Genomic DNA, 27,949 nt, shown 5'->3' with positions numbered 1-27,949 from the left:
GTAATCCTACTGATATATATACAGGACAAAAATCCTTTTGAATCATTTTGAAATATGCAGTGGGAACTGAACTGCTTTGCTTCTTGTTAAAGTCATGCCCATTGCGGAATACTTGAGATGAAGACAAGATGGATAGGTGTTGCTGAATGGCAGTGCAATTGCCTGTACTGTAATGATTAAAACGTTAGCCTGTAACCAGGGGGTAACGGCGGACTGATATTTGCACTATAAAACTGCCTTAAGCCCGTGTAATTCAATAACGCGCCATTGAATGCCATAGAGGCCGACATGATTCAACAAAATATAATAATATGTTATTTAGCAGACGATTTCATCCAAAGAGTCATGCGTGCATACATTTTAGATACCGGTGGTCTCGGGAATCAAACCCACTTTCTTGGCATTGCAAGTTCCATTCTCTACCAACTGAGCTACAGAGGACCACAGGATAAATCTACTGTAGGTCCACTGGCTATCAGTCTTCAACCTGTGTTGATATGAAGGACAGAATGTCCCTGTTACATGCAGAGTACTAAGCACGTATCGGCTACACAACTCGGATTAGGACTCACCCAGCACTATGGTCTACAGAAATTCCTCCAATCATTACTAACGAGTGCTTAACGGCCTGTGCCAGCAATAAACATACCTTCTATTAAATTGGCTATTTCTTCTTCTTCTCTCAAATGTAATCAGATTGGTGCCTGAAAGCACAATTCCCATCTCTGATATCTTTCTCCGTTCCCTCTTAATCTTCCTCCTCCTCCGGAGGTTGAACCATCTGACCGCGTACCAAATGGCATCCCGTTTGCTATAATGCACTATTCTTGACCTGGGCCTAAAGTAGCTCAATGGGGAATAAGGGGCCATTTGGGACGTAACCTCTGTGGCTCTAACAGTCTGAAGTGTCCATCTACATCCATGTTTATCATCAGTTCTAGGCTGAAGATGTTTCCTTTCTATTTCTGGACCTGCGTGGCACACCGCCGTTGCTACTTATGCTCATTGATATGACCGGTTGGTTTCCATGGATATGCTGCTGGTCTGAGCCTCAGGATTGCAGATCGCAGTTTGAATAGAATGGATTTGGAAACACGGCTTCCAAACTGGAACCTTCCATGTTCCAAATCCATCACGATCCGATCTAAATTCATATTCACCAATAATCACAAAGACGTGACGCATACGCAGTGTTATACAAAATGGAAGGCAAGTTTGAATGTACTGTATTGCATTTTTAATATTGCTTAAAAAGAAAACGTGGAAGAGATACTGTACGCAAATTGAAAGGAGACGTTTTGATGACAGATCTATTCTTAACATGGAAAAACAAACTGATGTTGTCACTCATCCACAAACGTAACTATTCATTTTCAACTTCTATAGAACTGGGGGCATGATCTAATTAGGTGTTGTGAACTTTGCCGTTACTCAGACTACCTGTAAGTCCTCTGATGTTTTACTGGTATAGTGCACAATGACCAAAACCACTTCAATCAAAAAGAGCCCATTGATTTTGGCAGGTTTGGTAGATTGAGCACAGGGATGCAGGCATCACCCTTAAATAAAAGGCAGGGTCTTTCTTGTGCCATAGCCGTGTTTGAAAGCATCAATTTATGACTGATCGACAAATAATATTAAGTAGGTATATAGGATGCAAGGTTATTTCTAGATCAGTCAGTCAGTCTGCAGTTGCCGACTGCAGCGTAGTCTATCTCAAACACGACCCCCTGTCTCTGCTCTACTGCAGATCCAAATGGCGCCTCCAGTCGAACACGTTAGCTAGGCCCCTGCTCCTCTTCCTGCTTCAGTCTCTTTCTCAGATGCTCACCAATAGCTGCCAGAGGGTTAGTCTTGCTGTGTGCCAGGTTCTTCACAGCTTCACTAAACCGACTGGTCTCACTCTCCCTGAGATCAAAACAAAACACATAGGTCGTATGGTAATAACAAAATATAAAATAAAGAGACATAATAATGGTAAAAGTAAACAGCAGATGGGCAGTTTATTATCTTGGTTGCGCTGATAATCAGCAGGAAAACATTTACATTTAAGCTTCATGTCATTTTCTCATGGAGAAAAACAAGTTAGACATGTGATCATCAGTGGTGGTTTGGCCATGGTCGGGTACAGGTCAATGTGAGGTCTTACAGGAGTTTGCGTTTTTGTGCTGGCTTCATTAGGCTGAAGTCTGTTGGTTCCGGCTTCTTCTTCACTGGCCTGAGAGGGAAAGACAAAATGACAAAGATGGTCAAAAAGTGATTGATTATGGTTTTAAAAGATGTAAAAATATACACTGCTCAAAAAAATAAAGGGAACACTAAAATAACACATCCTAGATCTGAATGAATTAAATATTCTTATTAAATACTTTATTTACATAACTGAATGTGCTGACAACAAAATCACACAAAAATGATCAATGGAAATCAAATTTATCAACCCATGGAGGTCTGGGTTAAAGTGGAAAACCACACTACAGGCTGATCCAACTTTGATGTAATGTCCTTAAAACAAGTCAAAATGAGGCTCAGTAGTGTGTGTGGCCTCCACGTGCCTCTATGACCTCCCTACAATGCCTGGGCATTCTCCTGATGAGGTGGCGGATGGTCTCCTGAGGGATCTCCTCCCAGACCTGGACGAAAGATCCGCCAACTCCTGGACATTCTGTGGTGCAATGTGGCGTTGGAGCGAGACATGATGTCCCAGATGTGCTCAATTGGATTCAGGTCTGGGGAACGGGCGGGCCAGTCCATAGCATCAATGCTTTCCTCTTGCATGAACTGCTGACACACTCCAGCCACATGAGGTCTAGCATTGTCTTGCATTAGGAGGAACCCAGGGCTAACTGCACCAGCATTATGGTCTCACAAGGGGTCTGAGGATCTCATCCCGGTACCTAATGGCAGTCAGGATACCTCTGGCAAGCACGACTGACCCACCGCCAAACCGGTCATGCTGGAGGATGTTGCAGGTCGCAGAACATTTTCCACGGCGTCTCTAGACACTGTCACATGTGCTCAGTGTGAACCTGCTTTCATCTGTGAAGAGCACAGGGCGCCAGTGGCGAATTTGCCAATCTTGGTGTTCTCTGGCAAATGCCAAACGTCCTGCACGGTGTTGGGATGTAAGCACAACCCCCACTTGTGGACTTCGGGCCCTCATACCACCCTCATGGAGTCTGTTTCTGACCGTTTGAGCAGACACGTGTACATTTGTGGCCTGCTGGAGGTCATTTTGCAGGGCTCTGGCAGTGCTCCTCCTGCTCCTCCTTGCACAAAGGCGGAGGTAGCGGTCCTGTTGCTGGGTTGTTGCCCTCCTACGGCCTCCTCCACGTCTCCTGATGTACTGGTAGCGCCTCCATGCTCTGGACACTACGCTGTCAGACACAGCAAACCTTCTTGCCACAGCTCACATCCTGGATGAGCTGCACTACCTGAGCCGCTTGAATGGGTTGTAGACTCCATCTCATGCTACCACTAGAGTGAAAGCACCGCCAGCATTCAAAAGTGACCAAAACATCAGCCAGGAAGCATAGGAACTGAGAAGTGGTCTGTGGTTATCACCTGCAGAACCACTCCTTTATTGGGGGTCTTGCTAATTGCCTATAATTTCCACCTGTTGTCTATTCCATTTGCACAACAGCATGTGACATTTATTGTCAATCAGTGTTGCTTCCTAAGTGGACAGTTTGATTTCACAGAAGTGTGATTGACTTGGAGTTACATTGTGTTGTTTAAGTGTTCCCTTTATTTTTTTGAGCAGTGTATATATATTTATTTTAAATGGTAGTTAGGACCACAATGTGCTATCCATGTGCGATGGTTCCAGGCAGTGCCATAGTTAGGACTTTCCTGTATGTGTTTAGTTATTTAGGACTGGGGCCAGATAGACGAGTACTTAATTTACTAATAACAGACAGAGATGGAGGCAGGCCAACTGAGCTGATTCACCAATGATCCATTCTGGCCTTGTCCAACAGTTGACCATGCCAAGTTGTGATGCCATAGAAACAAGGTTTTTCTGTACAAAATGGATGTTGAGTTTACCAAACACATCAGCAAAGACATAACAAGGGCACGACGGGACAAAACATATGCTCTTGCGAGTTGTGACACGTTTGACAGACAAGAGTGAAAAGGGGTAGACACGGACTTGCTTGCGAATTAAAACTATTTCAATCCAAATAAATGTGTTTTTCAGCAAAAGAGGTCATGGGAACTGCAGCTAGGTTGGAGGCAGTGGGAAAGCCAAAGGTCAAAGGTGAAAACAGCCTTGTGGAGCTACAGTAAACACACAGTCTAGTCTAAAAGGTCCATCCAGGACAGGACAGCTACAAGAGTTCAACGCGGGAATTAATCAAATATTATCATCATAAATATCAACTCTTCCCATAATAACACAGATGGAACACAACTGAGAACTTGATATCGTTGGCAACTGAAGAGAGAATGTGTTGGCTGAAGAGCTAGTTAGTCAATAATGCCTGAAGGCATTGGCAACTGGCGGCCCATGGGCCGTACCCCTTTTTGTAGGCCTGCGGAACAATTAAAACAACTAAAAAAACTCAGTGGCGATATCAACTTATTGTTGAGAGTTAGAATAGAATACACAAGGTGCAATTTCAAAAGTTGTTTGTGCATCAGTCACTCAACTAGCCCATGTCAGCCCAAAAAAATGTGATTGGTCAATTAGTCTAGTGGCCAGCTATTTAAACTTGTAGTAAGCATGGTGGAATTACCGACCGGGTTGGGATCCATTTATAATCAGTTATGATATTAAAAACTGCAAACATTTGCATCCAACCTATGACAAAATGTGTAGAATTGCAGGAAAATTAAAACATATTTTTTTCTTCTCTTCGCCGTCACGAGGGAGGCCGCTAAAAAGTTTTGCTCGCAAGGTGAGGTAAATAATTCAAATGCTGATCTATATTATATGTTTAAAAAAAATGGAAATTATATTAATTTATACGAATGCAATTGCACAGAGAAATAGATTTTGTCTAACAAATAATACCCCAGGACCAGTGGAAGAAAATAGATCATATCAAAGATCCACCAGCATATTATACAGTTGGTATGGGGCTCTTTTCTGCTCATGCGTTCTCATTTCAAACCCACCCCTCGTGTGCGTGGCCAAAGAGCTTGATTGTCATGTCATCTGACCAAATCATTGGTTCAAATCCAAGTGCCAATGCCGTTTACCAAACTCTAGGTGTTTACATTTGCTGGATGACATGAAAATATAGCTCTTGGTCCACACACACCCGTGGTAGGTTTGGCTTCTAAATGAGAACGCATGAGAAAGCACTCACATGCACTCAATGAGAAAGCACTCACATGCACTCAATGAGAAAGCACTCACAAACAGATGCACAATCGAGAGCATCCTGTCGGGCTGTATCACCGCCTGGTACGGCAATTTTTTTATTTTATTTTACCTTTATTTAACCAGGCAAGTCAGTTCTTATTCACATTCTTATTTTCAATGACGGCCTGGGAACAGTGGGTTAACCGCCTGTTCAGGGGCAGAACGACAGATTTGTACCTTGTCAGCTCGGGGGTTTGAACTCGCAACCTTCCGGTTACTAGTCCAACGCTCTAACCACTAGGCTACCCTGCCGCCCCAATGGCTCCGCCCACAACCGTAAGGCTCTCCAGAGGGTAGTGAGGTCTGCACAACGCATCACCGGAGGCAAACTACCTGCCCTCCAGGACACCTACACCACCCGATGCCACAGGAAGGCCATAAAGATCATCAAGGACATCAACCACCCGAGCCACTGCCTGTTCACCCCGCTATCATCCAGAAGGCAAGGTCAGTACAGGTGCATCAAAGCAGGGACCGAGAGACTGAAAAACAGCTTCCATCTCAAGGCCATCAGACTGTTAAACAGCCACCACTAACATTGAGTGGCTGCTGCCAACACACTGACTCAACTCCAGCCACTTTAATAATGGAAATTGATGGAAAAATATATCACTAGCCACTTTAAACAATGCTACTTAATATATAATGTTTACATAGCCTACATTACTCATCTCATAAGTATATACTGTACTCTATATCATCTACTGCATCTTTATGTAATACATGTATCACTAGCCACTTTAAACTATGCCACTTTGTTTACATACTCATATGTATATACTGTACTCGATACCATCTACTGCATCTTGCCTATGCCGTTCTGTACCATTACTCATTCATATATCTTTATGTACATATTCTTTATCCCTTTACACTTGTGTGTTTAAGGTAATAGTTTTGGAATTGTTAGGTTAGATTACTCGTTGGTTTTTACTGCATTGTCGGAACTAGAAGCATAAGCATTTCGCTACACTCGCATTAACATTTGCTAACGATGTGTATGTGACAAATACATTTGATTTGAGCAGAAAATAATCCCATACCTACTGTAAAATATGGTGGTGGATCTTTGATGTTATGGGGCTATTTTGCTTCCACTGGCCAGCTGCATCATGCCCTTTACCCAGTACATTTTTTAACCAAAAACCTGGTTGCCTCTGTCAGAAGCTTGAAAATTGGCCGCAAGTGGATCGTCCAGCAAGACAACCAAGCATACGTCAAAATCCACAAAGAAATTATTAATTGACCACAAAAATCGACATTTTGCAAAGGCCATCACAGTCTCCAGATTTGACACCCACTGAAATCTTGTGGTTTGAATTGAAGAGGGCAGTCCATAAGCGCAAACAAATGATATCTGCCACGTGTGCTCCCTCCTCCTCATGGACTGCACCAGATTGTCCAGTTCTTGCTGTGAGAGGTTGCCCCACTCTTCCACCAAGGCACCTGCAAGTTCCCGGACATTTCTGGGGGGAAAATGACCCTAGCCCTCACCCTCCGATCCAACAGGTCCCAGACGTGCTCAATGGGATTGAGATCCGGTCACTTCGTTTTCCATGGCAGAACACTGACATTCCTATCTTGCAGGAAATTAAGCACAGAACGAGCAGTATGGCTGGTGGCATTGTCATGCTGGAGGGTCATGTCAGGAAAAGCAGTAAGGGTACCACATGAGGGAGGAGGATGTCTTCCCTGTAATGCACAACGTTGAGATTGCCTGCAATGACATTGTGCGACTGATGATGCTATGACACAACGCCCCAGACCATGACGGACCCTTCACCTCCAAATCGATCCCGCTCCAGAGTACAGGCCTCGGTGTAACACTCATTCCTTCGACGATAAACGCGAATCCGAACATCGCACCTGGTGAGACAAAACTGCGACTCGTCAAAACCGCGACTCTCCCTGGTGAGGACCTGCCTTACAACAGGCTTACAATCCCTCAGTCCAGCCTCTCTCAGTCTATTGCGGACAGTCTGAGCACTGATTGAGGGATTGTGCGTTCCTGGTGTAACTCGGGCAGTTGTTGTTGCCATCCTGTACCTGTCCTGCAGGTGTGATGTTCAGATGAACCGATCCTGTGCAGGTGTTGTTCCACGTGGTCTGCCACTGCGAGGACGATCGGCTTTCCGTCCTGTCTCCCTGTAGCACTGTCTTAGGCGTCTCACAGTACGGACATTGCAATGTATTACCCTGGCCACATCTGCAGTCCTCATGTCTCCTTGCAGCATGCCTAAGGTACGTTCACGCAGATGAGCAGGAATCCTGGGCAGCTTTCTTCTGGTGTTATTCAGAGTTCGTAGAAAGGCCTCTTTAGTTTTCATAACTATGGTCTGTCACCTTACTTGCCTACCGTCTGTAAGCTGTTAGTGTCTTAACGACTGTTCCACGGGTGCATGTTCATCAATTGTTCATGATTCATTGAACAAGCATGGGAAACAGTGTTTAATAAATCCTTTACAATGAAGATATCTGGATTTTTACAAATTATCTTTGAAAGACAGGGTCCTGAAAAGGGGACATTCATTTTTTTGCGGAGTTCATACATGTCACTCCCTTGGGTTCCTTCCCCATGTGTCCTAGTTTCTGTTTTATGTCTGTGCGTTGTTCGTGTTTCGTTTATTCATGAAATATATTCACTCCCTGAACTTGCTTCCCGACTCCCAGCTCACACGTTATAATATCAAGGATCTAGAAGGATTCTGTATGGAGGAATGGTCAAAGATCCCTCCCAATGTGTCAAACTCCTAAATTATTTTAGAAAAAGACTCAGTGCCGTTATCCTCAGAAGGTGGGTTATTGAAAAAAGGAGTGTCAATCATTTTGACCCCTACCTTCTGGAGAAAAAAAAAAGATATTTTTTTACCCCAATTTCAATTACGATCTTCTCTTATCACTGCAACTCCCCAACGGACTCGGGAGAGGCGAAGGTCGAGTCATGCGTTCTCTGAAACATGACCCGCCAAACCGCACTCAACACCCGCCCGCTTAACCCGGAAAACCAACTGCACCAATGTTGGAGGAAACACCATTCAACTGACGCCCAAAGTCAGCCTGCAGACGCCCGACCGCCAAAGAGTCGCTAGAGCGCGACGAGCCAGGCCATGGGACTCCCGGTCACGGCTGGTTGTGACACAGCCTGGGATCAAACCAGAGTCTGTAATGACACCTCAAGCAATGCGATGCCGTGCCTTAGACCGCTGTGCCACTCAGGAGGCACCTTACTTGTTAAACAAAATCCCTTTCTCTGAGCAATTGTATTCATATATAAAAAATGTGAATACATCTAATTATGTATTTTATACAGTCATTTTTACTCATCTTTATCAAGGGTGTGAATCATTTCAGACCCCACTACACACACATTGTTCCTAACAAATATTCTACCTACCACATACACAGGGCAAGAGGGTCTAAGTTGTCATAGGTAGGCCAGCATGTAATATAGGTGCAGTCTGCACTCTTACAATGGTTGAGTTGTATAAGGAACCACACAACCCCCATCTTCTTCTAGAGGTGTCGGTCAGTGTCAAGAAAAACAACCTTCCTCTGGGGGTGAAAGTTCAGGTACCCTTATTCCATAATTCCTTATTCCATTAAAAATAATTGTAAAAAGATAACAAAGACATTTTATGGTTTTTGATAAAAGGTGGAATTGAAGGAAAATGTATCTGACATCAAGTCAAAAAGCATCGGAATGGAAAAAGAACAAAAGTTCCATTCCTTTAACATGATCTGCCTGGTCCCGTTTGATCTACTCTATAGAGAATTCCAAAATGATAACTTCAGTCAGGGAGGAATTCCAGTGTCACACAGCTGGCGGTCATAAGCCGGTCTTGTTCACACACACACTTATAGTCACTGCTGACATCTCTGGCCTTTGGCTTATGTTAGGATCCCTGTTTCACACTTCAAATACGTCCATATGTCAGCCCGACAGAACAGTATTAAGCCTTACGTGACTTCCTTGTATGAATATACAACGGGCATGTCAAAAACGAGTTCAAAAGCAATTCGCCACATCCATCTCCTGGTCTTCATCAAAAGACTGCCTTTCACCAGCAAATAACCTTTCTCCGAGACTTGTTCTCGATCTTCTCTATAGCGCCTGCTACTTCGGACTCCTGGGAAAATTCACTTGTGAGAAGGGAGCTAACCTCGCCACTGCCTAGCAACCGTGTCTCCATGGACTCTGATGGAAAGCTTTGCAAGAGCCACGAGGCTAATTGCATGTATTGGAACAGTATAAAGGGCCTTTTTATTCAACCTATATGGTGCATTGCTTTTTGTTTTGAGTCTGATAGTTACAATTAGGAGGTAGGCCTGTGTGTGCTCCGCTGAGCCCCCATCTTGTTTTACTTTATCTTTAAGCTGAAGAGAGAGGGACACAGATAGCAACAGACAGGAAGGAGCGAGAGAGAGAAAGGGAAAGAGAGAGAGAGCTGTAGCACATAATTTTTTTTTTTAAAGCAAGGCATTGGCTCCAAGGCATTAAGTCATACAGACATTTATGACTGATTGAAAAACTGCCCATTACAATAAATAAGCTCCACTGAGGCTTTCCTGAGCTGAATTTGACTGCAATAAATAACCCTTGGAAGCATCCAGAAACCAAAGAGGAATAGTATAATGCACAATTGAAATGTCCTCAGAACGAGATCAGACTTCATTCACTTGCAGGATTTCCGTTGGAGGAGACTTCTTCCCCTCTTATTTAGTGCATTTTACGGCATAATCTCACCACTGGTATATTCATTAGTCGAATTCCATTGCAAAACGTTTGGTGTGTTTACCGTTTACTCTAGGAACCAAAGGGAATGAAACGGGGAGGGACCTACCTGCATTTGTCTAATAGAAAGGTTTTGTGAAAGACCAAACATTTTTGCAATGGAATCCGGCTAATGAATACACCCCAGTCCTCTTCCTTCTTCCTCTGTTTTGAACGGAAGTCAATTGCTCCCTTATTATCTTGCAACCCTGCCACATCCGTCCTCTACGCCTCAAAACGACTTACTAAAGCCTGGCTAACTGTGCGGAAGGCCATACTGTAGAGGTAGGGGAGTATTGTGTGCTGTGGCACTCTGGTTCTGTCATAATGTACTGTGTGGAAAATATATGGGAATGTCCATCCAGGTCAGTCCTGTAACATGGCTCATTAAACCCAGTGACAGCGTCCTGAAGCACTGCTGCTGGGCTGGCCCCTGCTACCAGGGGCCCCTGAGACCAACCAAACACTGGGACATTATGAGCTCATGTATTCCTGTGACAAAAATGCTAAGAAAGACCTAAAAACAGAGGATTGAAATTCACTTGGATGAACTCAACGTGACAAAAGGCAGACAAAGGGTTGGACAGTGTGAGGAGACAAGAGTGACATAAATGTAAGCTATGACATGACATGGTGGTAAAGAAAATGATGACCCATTTCATGGATGAAACAAGGCTCTGCTAGACAAACCAACAGCTGTAAGAACAGTCAGTGGGTGTGAGGAAAAAGAGGATGGTGTGAAATCAAAGCATTGTTGGGGTTGTTCCCCAGGGATATGTACTTACACACGGTTCTTTCTGGAGGCCTTTCTGGAAGTCTTGGTGGTGGAGGGGATGAGCTGGCAGAGTTCTGGCAGGGCGTCTGCCAGCGGCCTCATGTCACCCACAACGGGCATGGCTGCCCTCTTAGCCTGGGCCACTTGTTGCTCCTTGGCCAGCTTGATGGAGCTGATCTCTAAATATCACACAAAAAAAGCATTTCAATCAAATCAAACTTTAATTGCCACATGCGCCAAATACAACAAGTGTAGACCTTACCGTGAAATGCTGAATACAAGTGTAGACCTTACCGTGAAATGCTGAATACAACAAGTGTAGACCTTACCGTGAAATGCTGAATACAACAAGTGTAGACCTTACCGTGAAATGCTTACTTATAAGCCCTTAACCAACAGTGCAGTTCAAGAAGAGTTAACAAAATATTTACTAAAGTAAAAATATACTAAAGTTAAAAAATATTTAAAAATTATAAAAAGTAACACAATAATGAGGCTATAAACAGTGGGTATCTGTACCGAGTCAGTGTGCAGGGGTACAGGTTAGTTAAGGTCTTTTGTACATGTAGGTAGGGGTGAAGTGACTATGCATAGATAATAAACCGTGAGTAGCAGCAGTGTGTAAAATAAATAAGGGGGGGGGGGGGGGGGTCAATGTAAATAGTCCGGTGGCCATTTGATTAATTGTTCAGCAGTCTTATGGCTTGGGGTAGAGCTGTTGAGGAGCCTTTTGGTTCTAGACTTGGCGCTCTGGTGCCGCTTGCCGTGTGGTAACAGAGAAAACAGTCTTTGACTTGGGTGACTGGAGTCTCTGACAATTTTATGGTCTTTCCTCTGGCACCGCCTATTATATAGGTCCTGGATGACAGGAAGCTTGGCCCCAGTGATGTACTGGGCCGTACTCACTACCCTCTGTAGCGCCTTGTGGTCGGTGATGCAACTGGTCAGGATGCTCTCGATGGTGCAGCTGCAGAACATTTTGAGGATTTGGGGACCCATGCCAAATCCTTTCAGTCTCCTGCAGGGGGAAAAGGTATTGGCGCGTCGAGGACACCAAGGAACTTGAAACTCGACCCTCTCCACTACAGCCCCGTCGATGTTAATGGGGGCCAGTTGGGCCCACTTTTTCCTGTAGTCCACGATCAGCTCCTTTGTCTTGCTCACATTGAGGGAGAGGTTGTTGTCCTGACACCACACTGCTAGTTCTCTGACCTCCTCCCTATAGCCTGTTTCATCGACATCCGTTGGGGCGGTCTTTGAATTTGAGTGGGTCTAGGGTGTCTGGGAGAATGCTGTTGATGGGAGCCATGACCAGCCTTTCAAAGCACTTCGTGGCTCCCGACGTGAGTGGTATGGGGCGGCAATCATTTAGACAAGTTACCTTCGCCTCTTTGGGCACTAGGACAATGGTGGTCTGCTTGAAACACATAGGTATTACATACTCAGTCAGGAAAAGGTTGAAAATGTCAGTGAAGACACATGCCAGTTAGTCCCCGCATGCTTTGAGTACACGTACTGGTAATCCATCTGAATCCTGACCTGTTTAAAAGGTATTGCTCACATCGGCTACTGAGAGCGATATCACACAGTCATCCAGAACAGCTGGTGCTCTCATGCATTCTTCAGTGTTGCTTGTCTCGAAGCGAGCATAAAAAGGCATTTAGCTCGTCTGGTAGGCTCGCGTCACTGGGCAGCTTGCATCTGGGTTTCCCTTTGTAGTCCATAATAGTTTTCAAGCACTGCCACATCCGACGAGCATCAGAGTCGGTGTAGTAGGATTCAATCTTATTCCTGTATTGACGCTTTTTTTTTTGATGGTTCAGGAAGGTTACAATGTTTCCATCATGGCACAAGCAGCAGAGACTTACTGTATGTCAAAGATGTGCCTCCACAACAAGCCTTACCAAGATGACCTATAACCCTTTGTAGAGTGGCATTTATACACTACATGAGCAAAAGTATGTGGCCACCTATTCGTCAAAAATCTCATTGCAAAATCATGGGCATTAATATGGGGTTGGTCCCTCATTGCTGCTATAAACAGCCTCCAGTCTTCTGGGAAGGCTTTCCGCTAGATGTTGGAACATTGCTGTGGGGACCATTTATCACAAGAGCATTAGAGAGATCGGGCACTGAGGTTGGACAATTAGGCCTGGCTCGCAGTCAGAGTTAGCATTCTCCTGGCATCTGCCAAACCTAGATTCGTCCGTCGGACTGGCAGATTGTGAAGCGTGATTCATCACTCAAGAGAACGCGTTTCTACTGCTCCAATGGTAGCGAGCACTACACCACTCCAGGCGACGCTTGGCATTGCGCAGGCTTGTATGCGGCTGCTCGGATGGAAACCCAGTTCATGAACCTCCCGATGAAGTTATTGTGCAGACGTCGCTTCTAGAGGCAGTTTGGAACTTGTTGCTCCCAGATGTTTCCACTTCACAAGAACAGTATTTACAGTTGACCGGGGCAGTTCTAGCAGGGCAGAAATTTAGATGAACTGACTTGTTGGAAAGGTGGCATCCTATGACGGTGCCACGTTGAAAGTCACTGAGCTCTTCAGTAAGGCCATTCTACTGCCAATGTTTGTCTATGGAGATTGCATGGCGGTGTGCTCGATTTTATACACCGGTCAGCAACAGGTTTGGCCGAAATAGCCAAATCCACTCATTTGAAGGGGTGTCCACATACACTATATAGTGTATACAAAAGTATGAGGACAATCTCTTTCTCTTGAGATTGAAAACATATGGTTAAAAGCATTGTAGTTTGGGCCTTTTGGCTTTCATCATAGAGTGGTGTTGATCCCATCCATGAGTTATGATGACGTACGGTTTCTTATGTGCAGACTTGCCCATGTAATTTGACTGTGGCCATATCAGCGGCAAAACACTAAATCCGACATCACCACAGACTTGAACAAATACTGTGATCAGAGCCAGGGAGGAATATTCAAACCAGATGTCATCGGTACAGACGTACAGTTCGCGAACAGGTGAAAATTGAGGGTCCTTAAACTTTATGGCTTTAAGTATCAATTCTGACTTTGGTGGATACGACCAGATCATAGACAGGACGTGTTGAAGGTATTAAAATGTCTGCTGAAAAAGGATTTGCCGTTCATGTCATTTAGGCGAATCCTTAGGCTATTTCCAGATTGTGTAGACCTGTAGCTAGATACTTGATTGAATTGCCACTTCCGTCTCTTATTTAGGCTAAATGAAGGAACACATGGGGCATTAAATCACCTCTGTGGAATATACAGTCGGAATAATAACCCTTATTCGTCAACACATATTTTGCACATCCTCATCAGTACAGATCCAGAGGACCCCCATGCTGCAGATATAGACAGCCCTGCCTCTTCCTGGAATACAGTTGGTCTACGTCGGAAAAGCAATTATCCAATTCTTTTCTTTCTCTCTTTCTCCTTGTTAATTTGCGAAAACTGCAGAGGTCTGAGGCTCGCAGCCTGTCTCTAATTTCAGACTGAGTCAAAAGAATCATTAGAGCCTAATGATATGCACAGAGGAGACATCTTGTGTTACACAGAGAATTGATTGGATCAGCATATTGGGTTACTAAGTGATCACAATTCTAGAAAAGTAGGTGGTGGTGGTAAAAGCGCAATCTGGGATCTGGGAATCTGTTCAATGGTCATTTCAGAGGGCTGCTGATTTGCTGGCTAACAAATGCCAGACTGTAGCTTTAAAAAGGGGTTGTAAAATACATCGACACAGCTAGCTCTGTCGCGGGCTGGCGCAGCGCAGAGACCTCGGGTTCTCAGTAGAGATCAGTGGGGATGGAGCTCCTCATCGCACCGACCTAATGCTGTTATGTCCTGAAGGCATCAATATCTTGCCTTTCAAACATTTGATTTCTGAACACAAAAAGGCATAATCCTACATTTGATAAATGTAAACTCTTTTGGGAGAGAGCCCCAATGTCAGGATTAAGGAGTGTCGTAGGACAAAAACGTGAAGGTTGAAACTGTCAAAGACTCCAGCCACCCAAGTCACAGACTGTTCTCCACAGCAAACGGAACCGATGCACCATGTCTGGAACAAAAAGTACCCTGAACAGAGTCTACCCCCCCAAGCTATAAGACGGCTAAAACATTAGTTAAATAGTTTACCAGTTGCTACTCGGAATATCTGCATTGACCCTTTTTGCACAAACCTCTTGACTCAGCACATAAGCTGCTGTTGCTGTTTATTATCTATCCTGTTACCTAGTCACTTTATCCCTACCTATATGTACATATCTACCTCAATGACCTCGTACCCCTACACATCGACTCTGTACTGGTACCCCGTGTATATAGCCATGTTATTGTTACTCATTGTGTATTTATTCTTTGAGTTATTATTTTTCTATTTTTTCCTTGTGCTATTTTATTTCAATTTCTTACGCTATTTCTATTTTGCATGGTTGGGAAGGGCCCATAAGTAGGCATTTCACTGTTAGTCTACACCCGTTGTTAACAAAGCATGTGACAAATAACATTTGATCTGTTACGGAGTCCCCTGCCTGTGAGTCTTATCACTTAATGAAGCTCACTCCACCCAGGCCCCAAACAGTGCCAGAGATCAAGGGGTCATGAACTGGCTCCCCAATCTCCTGTTGACCTTTATGACCAGGCCACTGGTTGCTAGCGTCTGGTGGTTGCTAGGGAACCGGACACAGTCCTCTTGCCTGCTCAGAGCCTATTCAGTCTCTCTTCAAGTGAACATGTGTCATGGTGTGTGGGCAGAAGTGAGTACCACTATTCGGCCCATATTATTATTACTCTTGTATCTGCTTAACCATTCATTATCATGATATGTCTATTATAGACAGTATATTCATTCATCATCTCTCCTTGTACAGAACCACATTAGTCACATACGTTCCTGCCAATAAAGTTCCCGATTGTGTGTAACTCTTTGAGGGTGCCTTATTCCTGCTGACAAGGAAAAGGTGTCAGTGGGTCACAGACCAATCAAATAGGAGAAACAGTACGAGTCAGATCTATGTTACGTTATGATAATACTCACTGTTAAGCCACCTGTCTCGCCTCTCCTTCATCTTCTCTTTCTTCGTCTGCTGCTTCTTCTCCTCCGGGGCTGTGAACAGATAGAGTGAGTGAGCATACACAATGTTACACTGATACTTCCCACATTCAGTAAGAGAAAACATACCCATGAGGGTACCCACAATGTATGTGAAGAGGTCATCATCAACAATAGAAAATATCATTCAAAGCCAATTCAATTCACCAACATTCAAATCAATTCACCAACATTCAAAGCAATTCATCAACGATAAAGGAAGAGTGGCGACTCTTTTTAAACGCTTCGGAAATTGAAATGTGCCAGGTCTTTTTCCACAAGATGAATGGAACCAGTAAAAATGTTCCCATTGCAAAATAAATCATTCACAGTTGAATAGAATTATAATAAACAGATTTGAGTTTGGGGTATAAAAATGGACATTTCCCAGCGAGAGCTTGATTGGACAGGGAAAAGAAAAGCCCGTAAAACTTTAAGCCCAACGGGAGAAAGTAATCACAGTATTGTTGTGAGCACCTCAGAAGAAGATATGGCAGAAGAGGACATGTGGCATGTCTTTCCTGGTTCAAAGGCATGGGGAACGGGGAGAGATACCGTCGGAGGGGGGGGTTGAGAACAGAAAACACTACCTACTATATCTATCCATTTCCCCCTCTTTAGAAAAACATCCTGGGATAGAATGTTTTCAGTAATTGGGACAAGCAAGTTGAGGGCCCCCTTTGCTTAGGGTAGCCCCAGTAGTGTGTGTGTGTGTGTGTGTGTGTGTGTGTGTGTGTGTGTGTGTGTGTGTGTGTATTTGTTCCCATTTTTTTATTTTTTTTATTTCACCTTTATTTAACCAGGTAGGCTAGTTGAGAACAAGTTCTCATTTGCAACTGCGACCTGGCCAAGATAAAGCATAGCAGTGTGAACAGACAACACAGAGTTACACATGGAATAAACTATTAACAAGTCAATAACACAGTAGAAAAAATGGGCAGTCTATATACAATGTGTGCAAAAGGCATGAGGAGGTAGGCGAATAATACAATTTTGCAGATTAACACTGGAGTGATAAATGATCAGATGGTCATGTACAGGTAGAGATATTGGTGTGCAAAAGAGCAGAAAAATAAATAAATAAAAACAGTATAAAAACAGTATGGGAATGAGGTAGGTGAAAATGGGTGGGCTATTTTCCTATAGACTATGTACAGCTGCAGCGATCGGTTAGCTGCTCGGATAGCTGATGTTTGAAGTTGGTGAGGGAGATAAAAGTCTCCAACTTCAGCGATTTTGCAATTCGTTCCAGTCACAGGCAGCAGAGTACTGGAACGAAAGGTGGCCAAATGATGTGTTGGCTTTAGGGATGATCAGTGAGATACACCTGCTGGAGCGCGTGCTACGGATGGGTGTTGCCATCGTGACCAGTGAACTGAGATAAGGTGGAGCTTTACCTAGCATGGACTTGTAGATGACCTGGAGCCAGTGGGTCTGGCGACGAATATGTAGTGAGGGCCAGCCGACTAGAGCATACAAGTCGCAGTGGTGGGTGGTATAAGGTGCTTTAGTGACAAAACGGATGGCACTGTGATAGACTGCATCCAGTTTGCTGAGTAGAGTGTTGGAAGCCATTTTGTAGATGACATCGCCGAAGTCGAGGATCGGTAGGATAGTCAGTTTTACTAGGGTAAGCTTGGCAGCGTGAGTAAAGGAGGCTTTGTTGCGGAATAGAAAGCCGACTCTTGATTTGATTTTCGATTGGAGATGTTTGATGTGGGTCTGGAAGGAGAGTTTGCAGTCTAGCCAGACACCTAGGTACTTATAGATGTCCACATATTCAAGGTCGGAACCATCCAGGGTGGTGATGCTAGTCGGGCATGCGGGTGCAGGCAGCGATCGGTTGAAAAGCATGCATTTGGTTTTACTCGCGTTTAAGAGCAGTTGGAGGCCACGGAAGGAGTGCTGTATGGCATTGAAGCTCGTTTGGAGGTTAGATAGCACAGTGTCCAATGACGGGCCGAAAGTATATAGAATGGTGTCGTCTGCGTAGAGGTGGATCAGGGAATCGCCCGCAGCAAGAGCAACATCATTGATATACACAGAGAAAAGAGTCGGCCCGAGAATTGAACCCTGTGGCACCCCCATAGAGACTGCCAGAGGACCGGACAGCATGCCCTCCGATTTGACACACTGAACTCTGTCTGCAAAGTAATTGGTGAACCAGGCAAGGCAGTCATCCGAAAAACCGAGGCTGTTGAGTCTGCCGATAAGAATATGGTGATTGACAGAGTCGAAAGCCTTGGCGAGGTCGATGAAGACGACTGCACAGTACTGTCTTTTATCGATGGCGGTTATGATATCGTTTAGTACCTTGAGTGTGGCTGAGGTGCACCCGTGACCGGCTCGGAAACCAGATTGCACAGCGGAGAAGGTACGGTGGGATTCGAGATGGTCAGTGACCTGTTTGTTGACTTGGCTTTCGAAGACCTTAGATAGGCAGGGCAGGATGGATATAGGTCTGTAACACTTTGCCCTTCCTGACAAAGAAAGCACTATCACTGACACTGGGCGATAAGAGCAGAGGTTATCACACAGACAGTTGCTTCCTGTAGCGCAATGACAAAGAACAGATGCTGGGCAGTACGCATATGGTCACTGTCTACCATATCACTGGAGTGTCTAGTGGAAAACGTACACATTTGAGAGAGAGAAAATGAGATGGAGTTGGTAAAGAAAAGCAAATCACTAATTTAAAACTACAGTACAGCGGTTGAATTGTTTTGAACACAAAACATGACCTTGATATCTGACAGGGCAGGTGACAGTATTTTGTGGTGTGCTTTTTTTCTATTTTCTTTTTTAATCCATCCCTGTGATTTCACGCTCTGTTGACGAAAGAGAGAGAAACAGGATCGATGCGCTGCTCCATGACTTTGGGAAAAGGAAGTGTCCGTGTTGCAGCCTGGCCCTATAGAGTTGAAGTCGGAAGTTCGCATACACTTAGGTTGGAGTCATTAAAACCCGTTTTTCAACCACTCTACAAATATAGTGTTAACAAACTGTAGATGTGACAAGTTGAATAGAATATCTACTTTGTGCAGGACGCAAATCATTTTCCCAACAATTGTTTACAGACAGATTATTTCACTTAAATCACAATTCAAGTGGGTCATAACTTTACATACACTAAGTTGACTGTGCCTTTAAAAAGCCTGGAAAATTCCAGACAATGTCATGGCTTTAGAAGCTTCTGATAGGCTAATTGACATCATTTGAGTCAATTGGAGGTGTACCTGTGGATGTATTTCAAGGCCTACCTTCAAACTCAGTGCCTCTTTGCTTGACATCGTAGGAAAATCTAAAGAAATCAGCCAAGACCCCAGAAAAAAAAATTGTAGACCTCCACAAGTCTGGTTCATCCTTGGGAGCAATTTACAAATGCCTGAAGGTACCATATTCATCTGTACAAACAAGAGTACGCAAATATAAACACCATGGGACCACGCAGCCGTCATACCACTCAGGAAGGAGACCCGTTCTGTCTCCTAGAGATGAACGTGATTTGGTGCGAAATGTGCAAATCAATCCCAGAACAACAGCAAAAGACATTGTGAAGATGCTGGAGGAAACAGGTACAAAAGTATCTATATCCACAGTAAAACGAGTCCTATATCGACATAACCTGAAAGGCCGCTCAGCAAGGAAGAAGCCACTGCTCCAAAACCGCCATAAAAAAGCCAGACTATGGTTTGCAACTGCACACACAAAGATCATACTTTTTGGAGAAATGTCCTCTGGTCTGATGAAACAAAAATAGAAATGTTGACCATAATGACCCTCGTTATGTTTGGAGGAAAAAGGGGAGGCTTGCAAGCCGAAGATCACCATCCCATCCGAGAAGCACGGGGGTGGCAGCATCATGTTGTGGGGGTGCTTTGCTGCAGGAGGGACTGGTGCACTTTACAAAATAGATGGCATAATGAGGGAGGAAGATTATGTGGATATATTGAAGCAACATCTCAAGACATCAGTCAGGAAGTTAAAGCTTGGTCGCAAATGACCCCAAGCATACTTCCAAAGTTGTGGCAAAAGGACAACAACGTCAAGGTATTGGAGTGGCCATCACAAAGCCCTGACCTCAATCCGATAGAACATTTGTGGGCAGAACTGAAAAGGTATGTGCGAGCAAGGAGGCCTACAAACCTGACTGAGTTACACCAACTCTGTCAGGAGGAATGGATCAAAATTCACCCAATTAACTGTGGGAAGCTTGTGGAAGGCTACCTGAAACATTTGACCCAAGTTAAACAATTTAAAGGCAACGCTACCAAATTAATTGAGTGTATGTAAACTCCAGACTCACTGGGAATGTGATGAAAGAAATGAAAGCTGAAATAAATCACTCTACTATTTTTCTGACATTTCACATTCTTAAAATAAAGTGGCGATCCTAAATGACCCAAGACAGCGAATTTGAACTTTTAAGGATTAAATGTCAGGAATTGTGAAAAACTGAGTTTAAATGTATTTGGCTAAGGTGTATGTAAACTTCCGACTTCAACTGTATATAGCTAATATAGCCTACTGATGGAATTGGCTTTGTTAATAGCAACGCCGCAGTCCTTGACTGACATGTCTGAGAGATCGGTAAAGTGAAACTCAATGGGACCCAAATGCTACACGCCGCAACATCTCTAGTAGAGACCTTTCTTACTCTCATGTTCCTTATGTCGACACACAGTGCCACAATGCACCATTTCCGAAAAGGCGACATTGTACCCTGGGATCTAATTTTAAGAGGTTCGTACAGCACTTTTGTGGTTGCCTATTCAGCGACAATATGTTATTCCTGTCAAACTGAACAAAAAGGAGATCTGTTTCGTTTTGATAGATGTTGTTTTCGTCTGCCAATGACAATAACCACGACGATGGATCAATAACGTCGTCATCATTACCATGACATTGTAGATGTCGTGTCTATCATTAGTGTTCAATTAGAAACGTCCAATCATTGAATGGCAGCTTGAGGTTACAGCATTGTGCAGAGCAGAGACTGAGAGCCTGGAGATGTTGTTTAATGGGGCACCACTCCCTTCACCTCCCCGATCAATAGCATCTCATTTAACGACGCAGATGAGCTTCTGTTAAATGTTGGATACAGCCTACGGACAGGTGGTACGAGGCAGTGACATGGGTTGCACCCCACCTCTGTTTTGGCAATAGGCTGAGGGATGGGCCTGGAGAAATGTGACCACTCTCAAATTCATAGACTGAGCTAGGGATGCAAGGCCTGACCATCCATGATCATTTTTCTTGGTTTGTTTTAACCATGTTTTCAGGCAATCCAGTGTTTGTTTACATGTGCACTCTTTACAAACATTGGAGTAAACAAACTTATATTTTTGGGGTATGACCGTTGAACCAAGCTCACGAGGCATGCATAAGTTATATTCTTCAACGGGTATGTCATTAATTATATCAAGTCCAAAAATGGAAGTAGCAATTAAGGATTCTAGCTTTAAGGTACTTCCAGTTGAAACGTAAGCTTTGAGAACACAGTCCTCACGTTGCATTTCGAAAAACAGATATTTGGTACAACATAAAGACATTAAAAACACATGGGAATGTGCGAGTGTGCTGCAATTGGCCATTGGGGTCCTAATCACTGTACTGGGTTGAGTGTAGCTACTATGTTACTGGCCATGACCCCACTCTCAGAGGGTGTCTCGGGGGGGTGTCCAATTTACACGTGTATAACACACACTTCTACATGTGTGAAATAGGACATAAGAACCCACCTAATAACTATTAAATCATCTGTACTGTGCCAGTCCATCTCTGAATCTAGCTGCCTTGTAGAATGTATTTCAATAGGTACTGTAATGTGTTAGAAATGGATTTGACTTATCAACAAAAGTGAGGAGGAAAGGCAGGAAAGAGCTATTTCCAATCATGTTATGATAATACAATATACAGTGCCCACGCTGTAGAGGCATATCAATTCTTTAGCCTACATTTGTTGGGGAATGACTCTCCACTAACGATAGCAGGAAGGGAAAAGAACTAAAGGAGAGGAGTGGGCAGCGCGGTTGGCAGGGATGTCCGGGTTGTGTGGTCGTAGCTAATATCATTCTGCGGCAATGAAACTGTCAGTGTGGGACAGTGGGAGTAAGTCACAAGTGAGAGAATTCATAGTGTTTGTTTGTCATTCCCCTGCCTCCTCCTCGCCTATCCACTGCTATTAAAAACACCCTACAGCTTCTCTCCCTATGCAAACATCCATTATGGTATGGGACCAGGGTTGGGGTCAATTTCATTTCCAGTCAATTTTGAAAGTAAAGCAAATTCAGATCACAATATTTTTTTCATTGAAACGCACTGGGTAAAAATTTGAATTGTGGTTTCAGCGTACTTCCTGAATTGAAATGGACCCCAACACTGGTATGGACTGTCCCAATAATACCTTTCACAATAGTATTCGACATTTAAATTATGCCAAGTGGAATGATTCACTTTGACAAATAATCTACATTGAGGTAATGTCCTCCATATCGGAGTTATGCTCCAGCTAACATGGTTAAAAGTGCTCATGCTGGGTGAGTGTGCTGCTGCATTGGCCTGCTTTCCACTCTGTCCTGCTGTCCTCCTGCTGCCCTTGCTACAAGGTTGAAAGTAGAGGTCGACCGATTATGATTTTTCAACACCGATACCGGTTATTGGAGGACCCAAGAAGCCGCTACCGATTAATCGGACGATTTTTTAAAAATGTATTTGTAATAATGACAAATACAACAATACTGAATGAACACTTATTCTAACTTAATATAATACATCAATAAAATCAATTTAGCCTCAAATAAATAATGGAACATTTTTTTAATTATTATTATTATTATTTTTTTTTTTTTTTCCTATTTAAAAAAATACAAATGTTTTTTTTAAATATACCTTTAACTAGGCAAGACAGTTAAGAACACATTCTTATTTTCAATGACGGCCTAGGAACGGTAGGTTAACTGCCTTGTTCATGGGCAGAAAGACAGATTTTCACCTTGTCAGCTCGGGGATCCAATCTTGCAACCTTACAGTTAACTAGTCCAACTCAATAACGACCTGCCCCTCTCTCGTTGCACTCCACAAGGAGACTGCCTGTTACGCAAATGCAGTAAGCCAAGGTAAGTTGCTAGCTAGCATTAAACTTATCTTATAAAAAACAATCAATCATAATCACTAGTTAACTACACATGGTTGATGATATTACTAGATATTATCTAGCGTGTCCTGTGATGCTTATAATCTGACTGAGCATACAAGTATCTAAGTATCTGACTGAGCGGTGGTAGGCAGAAGCAGGTGCGTAAACATTCATTCAAACAGCACTTTTGTGCATTTTGCCAGCAGCTCTTCGTTGTGCGTCAAGCATTGCACTGTTTATGACTTCAAACCTATTAACTCCCGAGATGAGGCTGGTGTAACCCGAAGTGAAATGGCTGGCTAGTTAGCGCGCACTATTAGCGTTTCAAACTTCACTCACTAAGCCTTGGAGTGGTTGTTCCCCTTGCTCTGCATGGGTAACGCTGCTTCGATGTGGTGGCTGTTGTCGTTGTGTTGCTAGTTCGAGCCCAGGGAGGAGCGAGGAGAGGGACGGAAGCTATACTGTTACACTGGCAATAGTAAAGTGCCTATAAGAACATCCAATAGTCAAAGGTTAATGAAATGCAAATGGTACAGAGGGCAATAGTCCTATAATAACTACAACCTAAAACTTCTTACCTGGGAATATTGAAGACTCATGTTAAAAGGCGTAAAAATTAACTATCAAACCAAAAGTATTTTCATCACTCTCTTTTCATTTCTACATGCATCTTCAGCCCAGGCTCAGATACAACTCTTCCAGCAGCAACACACACACCGGTTCATTCCGGCCTGGTCCAATCTTTAATCTGCCACCGCAGTGTCGACAACAAATGTGTTGTCCTGCTGTAGCAGCAGAGGTACAGGGGCCAGATAGGCATCGCTACTACTGCTGCATCCCCGTCCCTGACAGCCCTGGTTCTGAACTGCTGATGGGTGAAGCCCGACCCGACCTGGGGCCGTTTGTGGTGGTGTAAGAGAGCCTTACTTACCACCTCCCTGGTCCTCCCTGTTCCCCCAGAGAGGATTGGGTTCTCAGCACACAGTGAAATAGATAGCACCGATGAGATCGCAAGAAAGGCATTTCACTGTACTAGTGCACGTGACAAAAACGCGAAACTTGATTAGGCTTTATTGTGAGTGATTGAGAGAATTCCATATTTCCTTTCCTGCTTGGGTTTGCCCCTGCTTAGCCTCTCCGCTTTCCACCTTTTCTCTGGCTTAATTGACAGGCAGCTCTCTGTTAGGTGGAGGAGAGGAGGGGTAGTGCCTTTGGGGCGCTGACAACAAGATAAAGAGGTGGTTTCACCGGGTCCCGACTCAGATACTGATATCCCCTATTAAAAGTGCAAAGAGGGCTGTTTGTCAAAACAGAGGGGGTCACTGAATGATCAACTGCCGCAGTCATTGCTTTTAACATCACGCCGTGGTATGGCAGCAAGGAGTTCTGCTCTTTGAAACAGAGATTGTTCTGTTCAAGACGCACGTAGCACAGAATACATAGAAGTGAACAGGGCTCTACAGTGCGACCGTTTTACTCGCATATGAGCCTAAATATTTTGCTGTGCGTCCTGGCAGATTCATGCTTGCACCATTACTACAAAGAAAACAGCTTGTTGCCTTAAATATTTTGAATTGTGCTCCTAAATTGTTTAACTTAGGTGTACACATGCTCCTTGTAAAAAAAAATTTTTTTTAAATGTCAGCGTATAGCCCTGGTGAAGACTATGAACTAAGGCAATTGAATAGGCCTAAAAGAAAATCAACTGCAGAGACAAAGTCAGAATGGGAAATGTTTTTTTTAAATCTAACCTTTATTTATCTAGGAAAAAGGCACGCACAAACATGCACATACAAAGTGCCAACAAATATGCCAAGCACCAACAGTAAGTGTGCATAATAATACTAATTAAATCAATGGAATTAAAAGTGGCAGATAAGAGTTTATATCTGCTCGGATACAAGCCCCCAGGGGGACCTACAACAGGCAACGGATGAAAAGACATGACACACACACAGCCTTTGCTTGCTTCTTTCTGCTCCGGCAGAGAGAACAGAGTATTTTATAATTAACAGCATAGCAAAGTAGAGTGGCTAGCTGGACAGATGCCCAAACAGAAACCAGAGGGGCTTTAATCCCTGTGGGCAGAGAGACACTGCTGAGGACAGGGTGATCGCGAAGAAGAACCAAAATAAATGTCATATTAATGTAGTAGAGTCAGTGAAAGTGAATTTGGGATCCTTCAGGTGAAAAACCCCTATTAACACGACAACGTGACAACGTTCAGCTGAAGTGATAAGCTGTAGGCTAAAATAATTGCTCTCTATAACGCCGGCGCCCCTTCCGTTCCCTCATTGTTAATGTGTAGAAGGAGGCCGTGCTTTATCACAGCAGCTTTCACAGCTAGAAGAGCCTACAGTTCTCAATGTCTGTCTGCTTCGATGAGATGGCAAAGAATCCAATTCATACCATTTCCGTGGACAGGAATGAAAAGCAGCATTCTTAATAAACCCTTACTTATATCGCCTCAATTTTCTTTTCCCACTAATGTAGTGTCAAATTAGATTTTGCTTTCCAGAACCTAGTTACCATTTCACAAAGAGGCCAATATACAGACACTGTTTTGGGAAAACAAGAGCACGCTGACAAACATTTCACCATGGCAACAGATGGAATACTGCATCTCATTGCCCTGTCTTTTAAAAAAAATGATCTCATACACTTGTCATCAGCCAGGAAATCACTTGCTTTAATTAGTTAGCCTAATCAATAGACATAGCTAAATATACCTGTCGTTATTAGACCACACACATCCAACGTATTAACACACCCTGTTAGTTTTGACGCAAGAAAAGGCTGAAGACTGAGTACTCGTTAGCAGTGTGTGTGCGTCTGCAAGCGAGTAAGAGAGCAAGAAGAGGAAAGAAACAGCAGAATGCAGAAACGGAAGCTATTTAAATCCTTGCTCACGAGCTACAGGGAACAGCCAGACACGATCTCCAGAGATCGAGCGAGCCAACCAGGGACCGGGCACCCCTGAACCCCCCCCTCCCACCATGCACTACAGACAAAAGCCTAAACAAGCAAGAGACGACAAGACATTGGAACAACCTTGATGAGAAAGACAAACAGTAAAAGTGACTCAACGCAGCTCTCTGACAGTCTTTCTGACAAAGAGTCAGGGCAGACTACTACACGCTGTGTATCGACATAACCACTGCTACACTGTAATACACAAGGGACAGGAACACCTGATGCTTTCCCATGGGGCCGCAGCGAGGTACCCGACCAAGAGAACTACACCCTGCAGCACCAGCCTCCTCTGTGTCCGTCAGTGGTGCCACGACTCATCAAGTCAGGGAGGAACACTGATGCAGGCGACTGAACAGAACCTTGATTTCGTGCATTAACTATTTATGCTGCAGAGCGGCTATAAATAGAACCAGTCCTCTGTTGTCTAACGAGGAAGACGGGCTTCTTGCTGCAGCTCTGCCACTGCAGCTGGAGTTGCTGCTCTGACTGACTTACATTGGGCTTGAGCTTATTCAAAAAGAGCCTAGGTCTCAAGAGGGAAGAGGTTGGCGGGCACATCGTTTCTTATCTATAGGTTAACATCCTACTTACTTTTCTTCATTACAAATGTTATACCAATGCTAAGCAATATACTGCAGACTGAGCTGTTGCCATCGCTAAGCAATATACTGCATAGACTGAGCTGTTGCCATCGCTAAGCAATATACTGCATAGACTGAGCTGTTGCCATCGTCACATCACAAGTCACTTGCCGTCGAGTGATTCCTTTGTATTTTCTGCCCTCTTGTGGTAGAAGAGAATAACATATTGTGTTCAGAAAAATACTATGTGCCTGGTTGATGTTGCTGGAAATAAACAATGTCTCCTGGACGTTTGGGGGAGCTAAAACGTCACGAAAATGAAATGCATGTACTTGAAGGTAGAATACGGTTCGTTGTTGAGACACACAGACAAGTACTCTCGTGCAGATTTCCACTGATTTAAGTAGCTAAATATTTGGTTTGACAATCAAAGTGTCTTTACCTTTCTGTGCAGGTGTAACAGTGTCATTGGATGGTTCTTCAAACTTCAGAGTTTGCACGAGGGCTTCAGGGCTGATTTGTGTGCCAGCAAAGATTCCACTTGGAAAGGAACTCCGTGGGGTCTGTTGGAAGAGAATATCCACATTGACACCCAACATAAATATATTGGAGGGGCAAAAAACACACTTCAAAGTCATTTCTCTATAGTCAGCTAGGTTGATCCCATGAACATGTATGTATACATTATGATCCTAGCTAGCTGACAACTAGCTAGCTAGTGAAATAGATAACTGTTAGCAAGCTAACGTTAACTGTTCTAACAATAGTTTTAGCTCCAACGTTAGCTAAACCATCTAGAAGAGACGCAGTTGGCAAGCGAACGTTAAATTATGCGTTGATAAAATACCTTCGCGTTTTCATCTTTCTTTATGTGCAACTGTGCATTGTTTGTTTTGTTTACATCGAAGATGAATGAACCACTTGGAATCGGTGCCTTTTCTAAATCTGTGGATCTTGCGCCACCGGACGGTGGACTGTCAAGTTTAACCGCAGCCTGATGAAGCTTTTCACGGACCCGCTTTATCTTTCCAACCATACTGCCTTTTAGTTACTGAGTTCAATAAAGATACGATCTGTCTCCGAAGCCACATTCATGCTCGAGCTAGCTAACAACGTGGAAAATATTTTGACAACAAAATGTGCGTCTCCGTGATATGTGACCGGGGGAAACAATTTCGTGCAAACTATTTTTCCGCCTCTTCCTCACAAAGTCCAGCAGTGACTGATGGAGTGGGCAAACGAAAAAATAGGCCTAC

At 43.8% G+C, this 27,949-nt stretch overlaps 1 protein-coding gene across 1 annotated transcript; it reads right to left on the bottom strand.

The window, feature by feature from the left end:
* Window positions 1–1,222: 1,222 nt before the first annotated feature.
* LOC124007619 (ribosome biogenesis protein SLX9 homolog) lies at window positions 1,223–27,878 on the bottom strand. Its single transcript, XM_046318251.1, has 6 exons — window positions 27,541–27,878; window positions 27,136–27,256; window positions 15,948–16,016; window positions 10,928–11,096; window positions 2,150–2,218; window positions 1,223–1,908 (listed from the first exon to the last, which is right to left on the bottom strand). The coding sequence occupies exons 1-6, from the start codon at window positions 27,727–27,729 to the stop codon at window positions 1,779–1,781; spliced, it is 747 nt and encodes a 248-aa protein (XP_046174207.1). The 5' UTR covers window positions 27,730–27,878; the 3' UTR covers window positions 1,223–1,778.
* Window positions 27,879–27,949: the final 71 nt, after the last annotated feature.

This window comes from Oncorhynchus gorbuscha, linkage group LG21, assembly GCF_021184085.1.
Source record: "Oncorhynchus gorbuscha isolate QuinsamMale2020 ecotype Even-year linkage group LG21, OgorEven_v1.0, whole genome shotgun sequence".
NCBI lineage: Eukaryota > Metazoa > Chordata > Actinopteri > Salmoniformes > Salmonidae > Oncorhynchus > Oncorhynchus gorbuscha.
The sequence above is the reverse complement of the archived record's forward strand: the minus strand, read 5'-3'. Positions and strand labels throughout refer to the sequence as shown.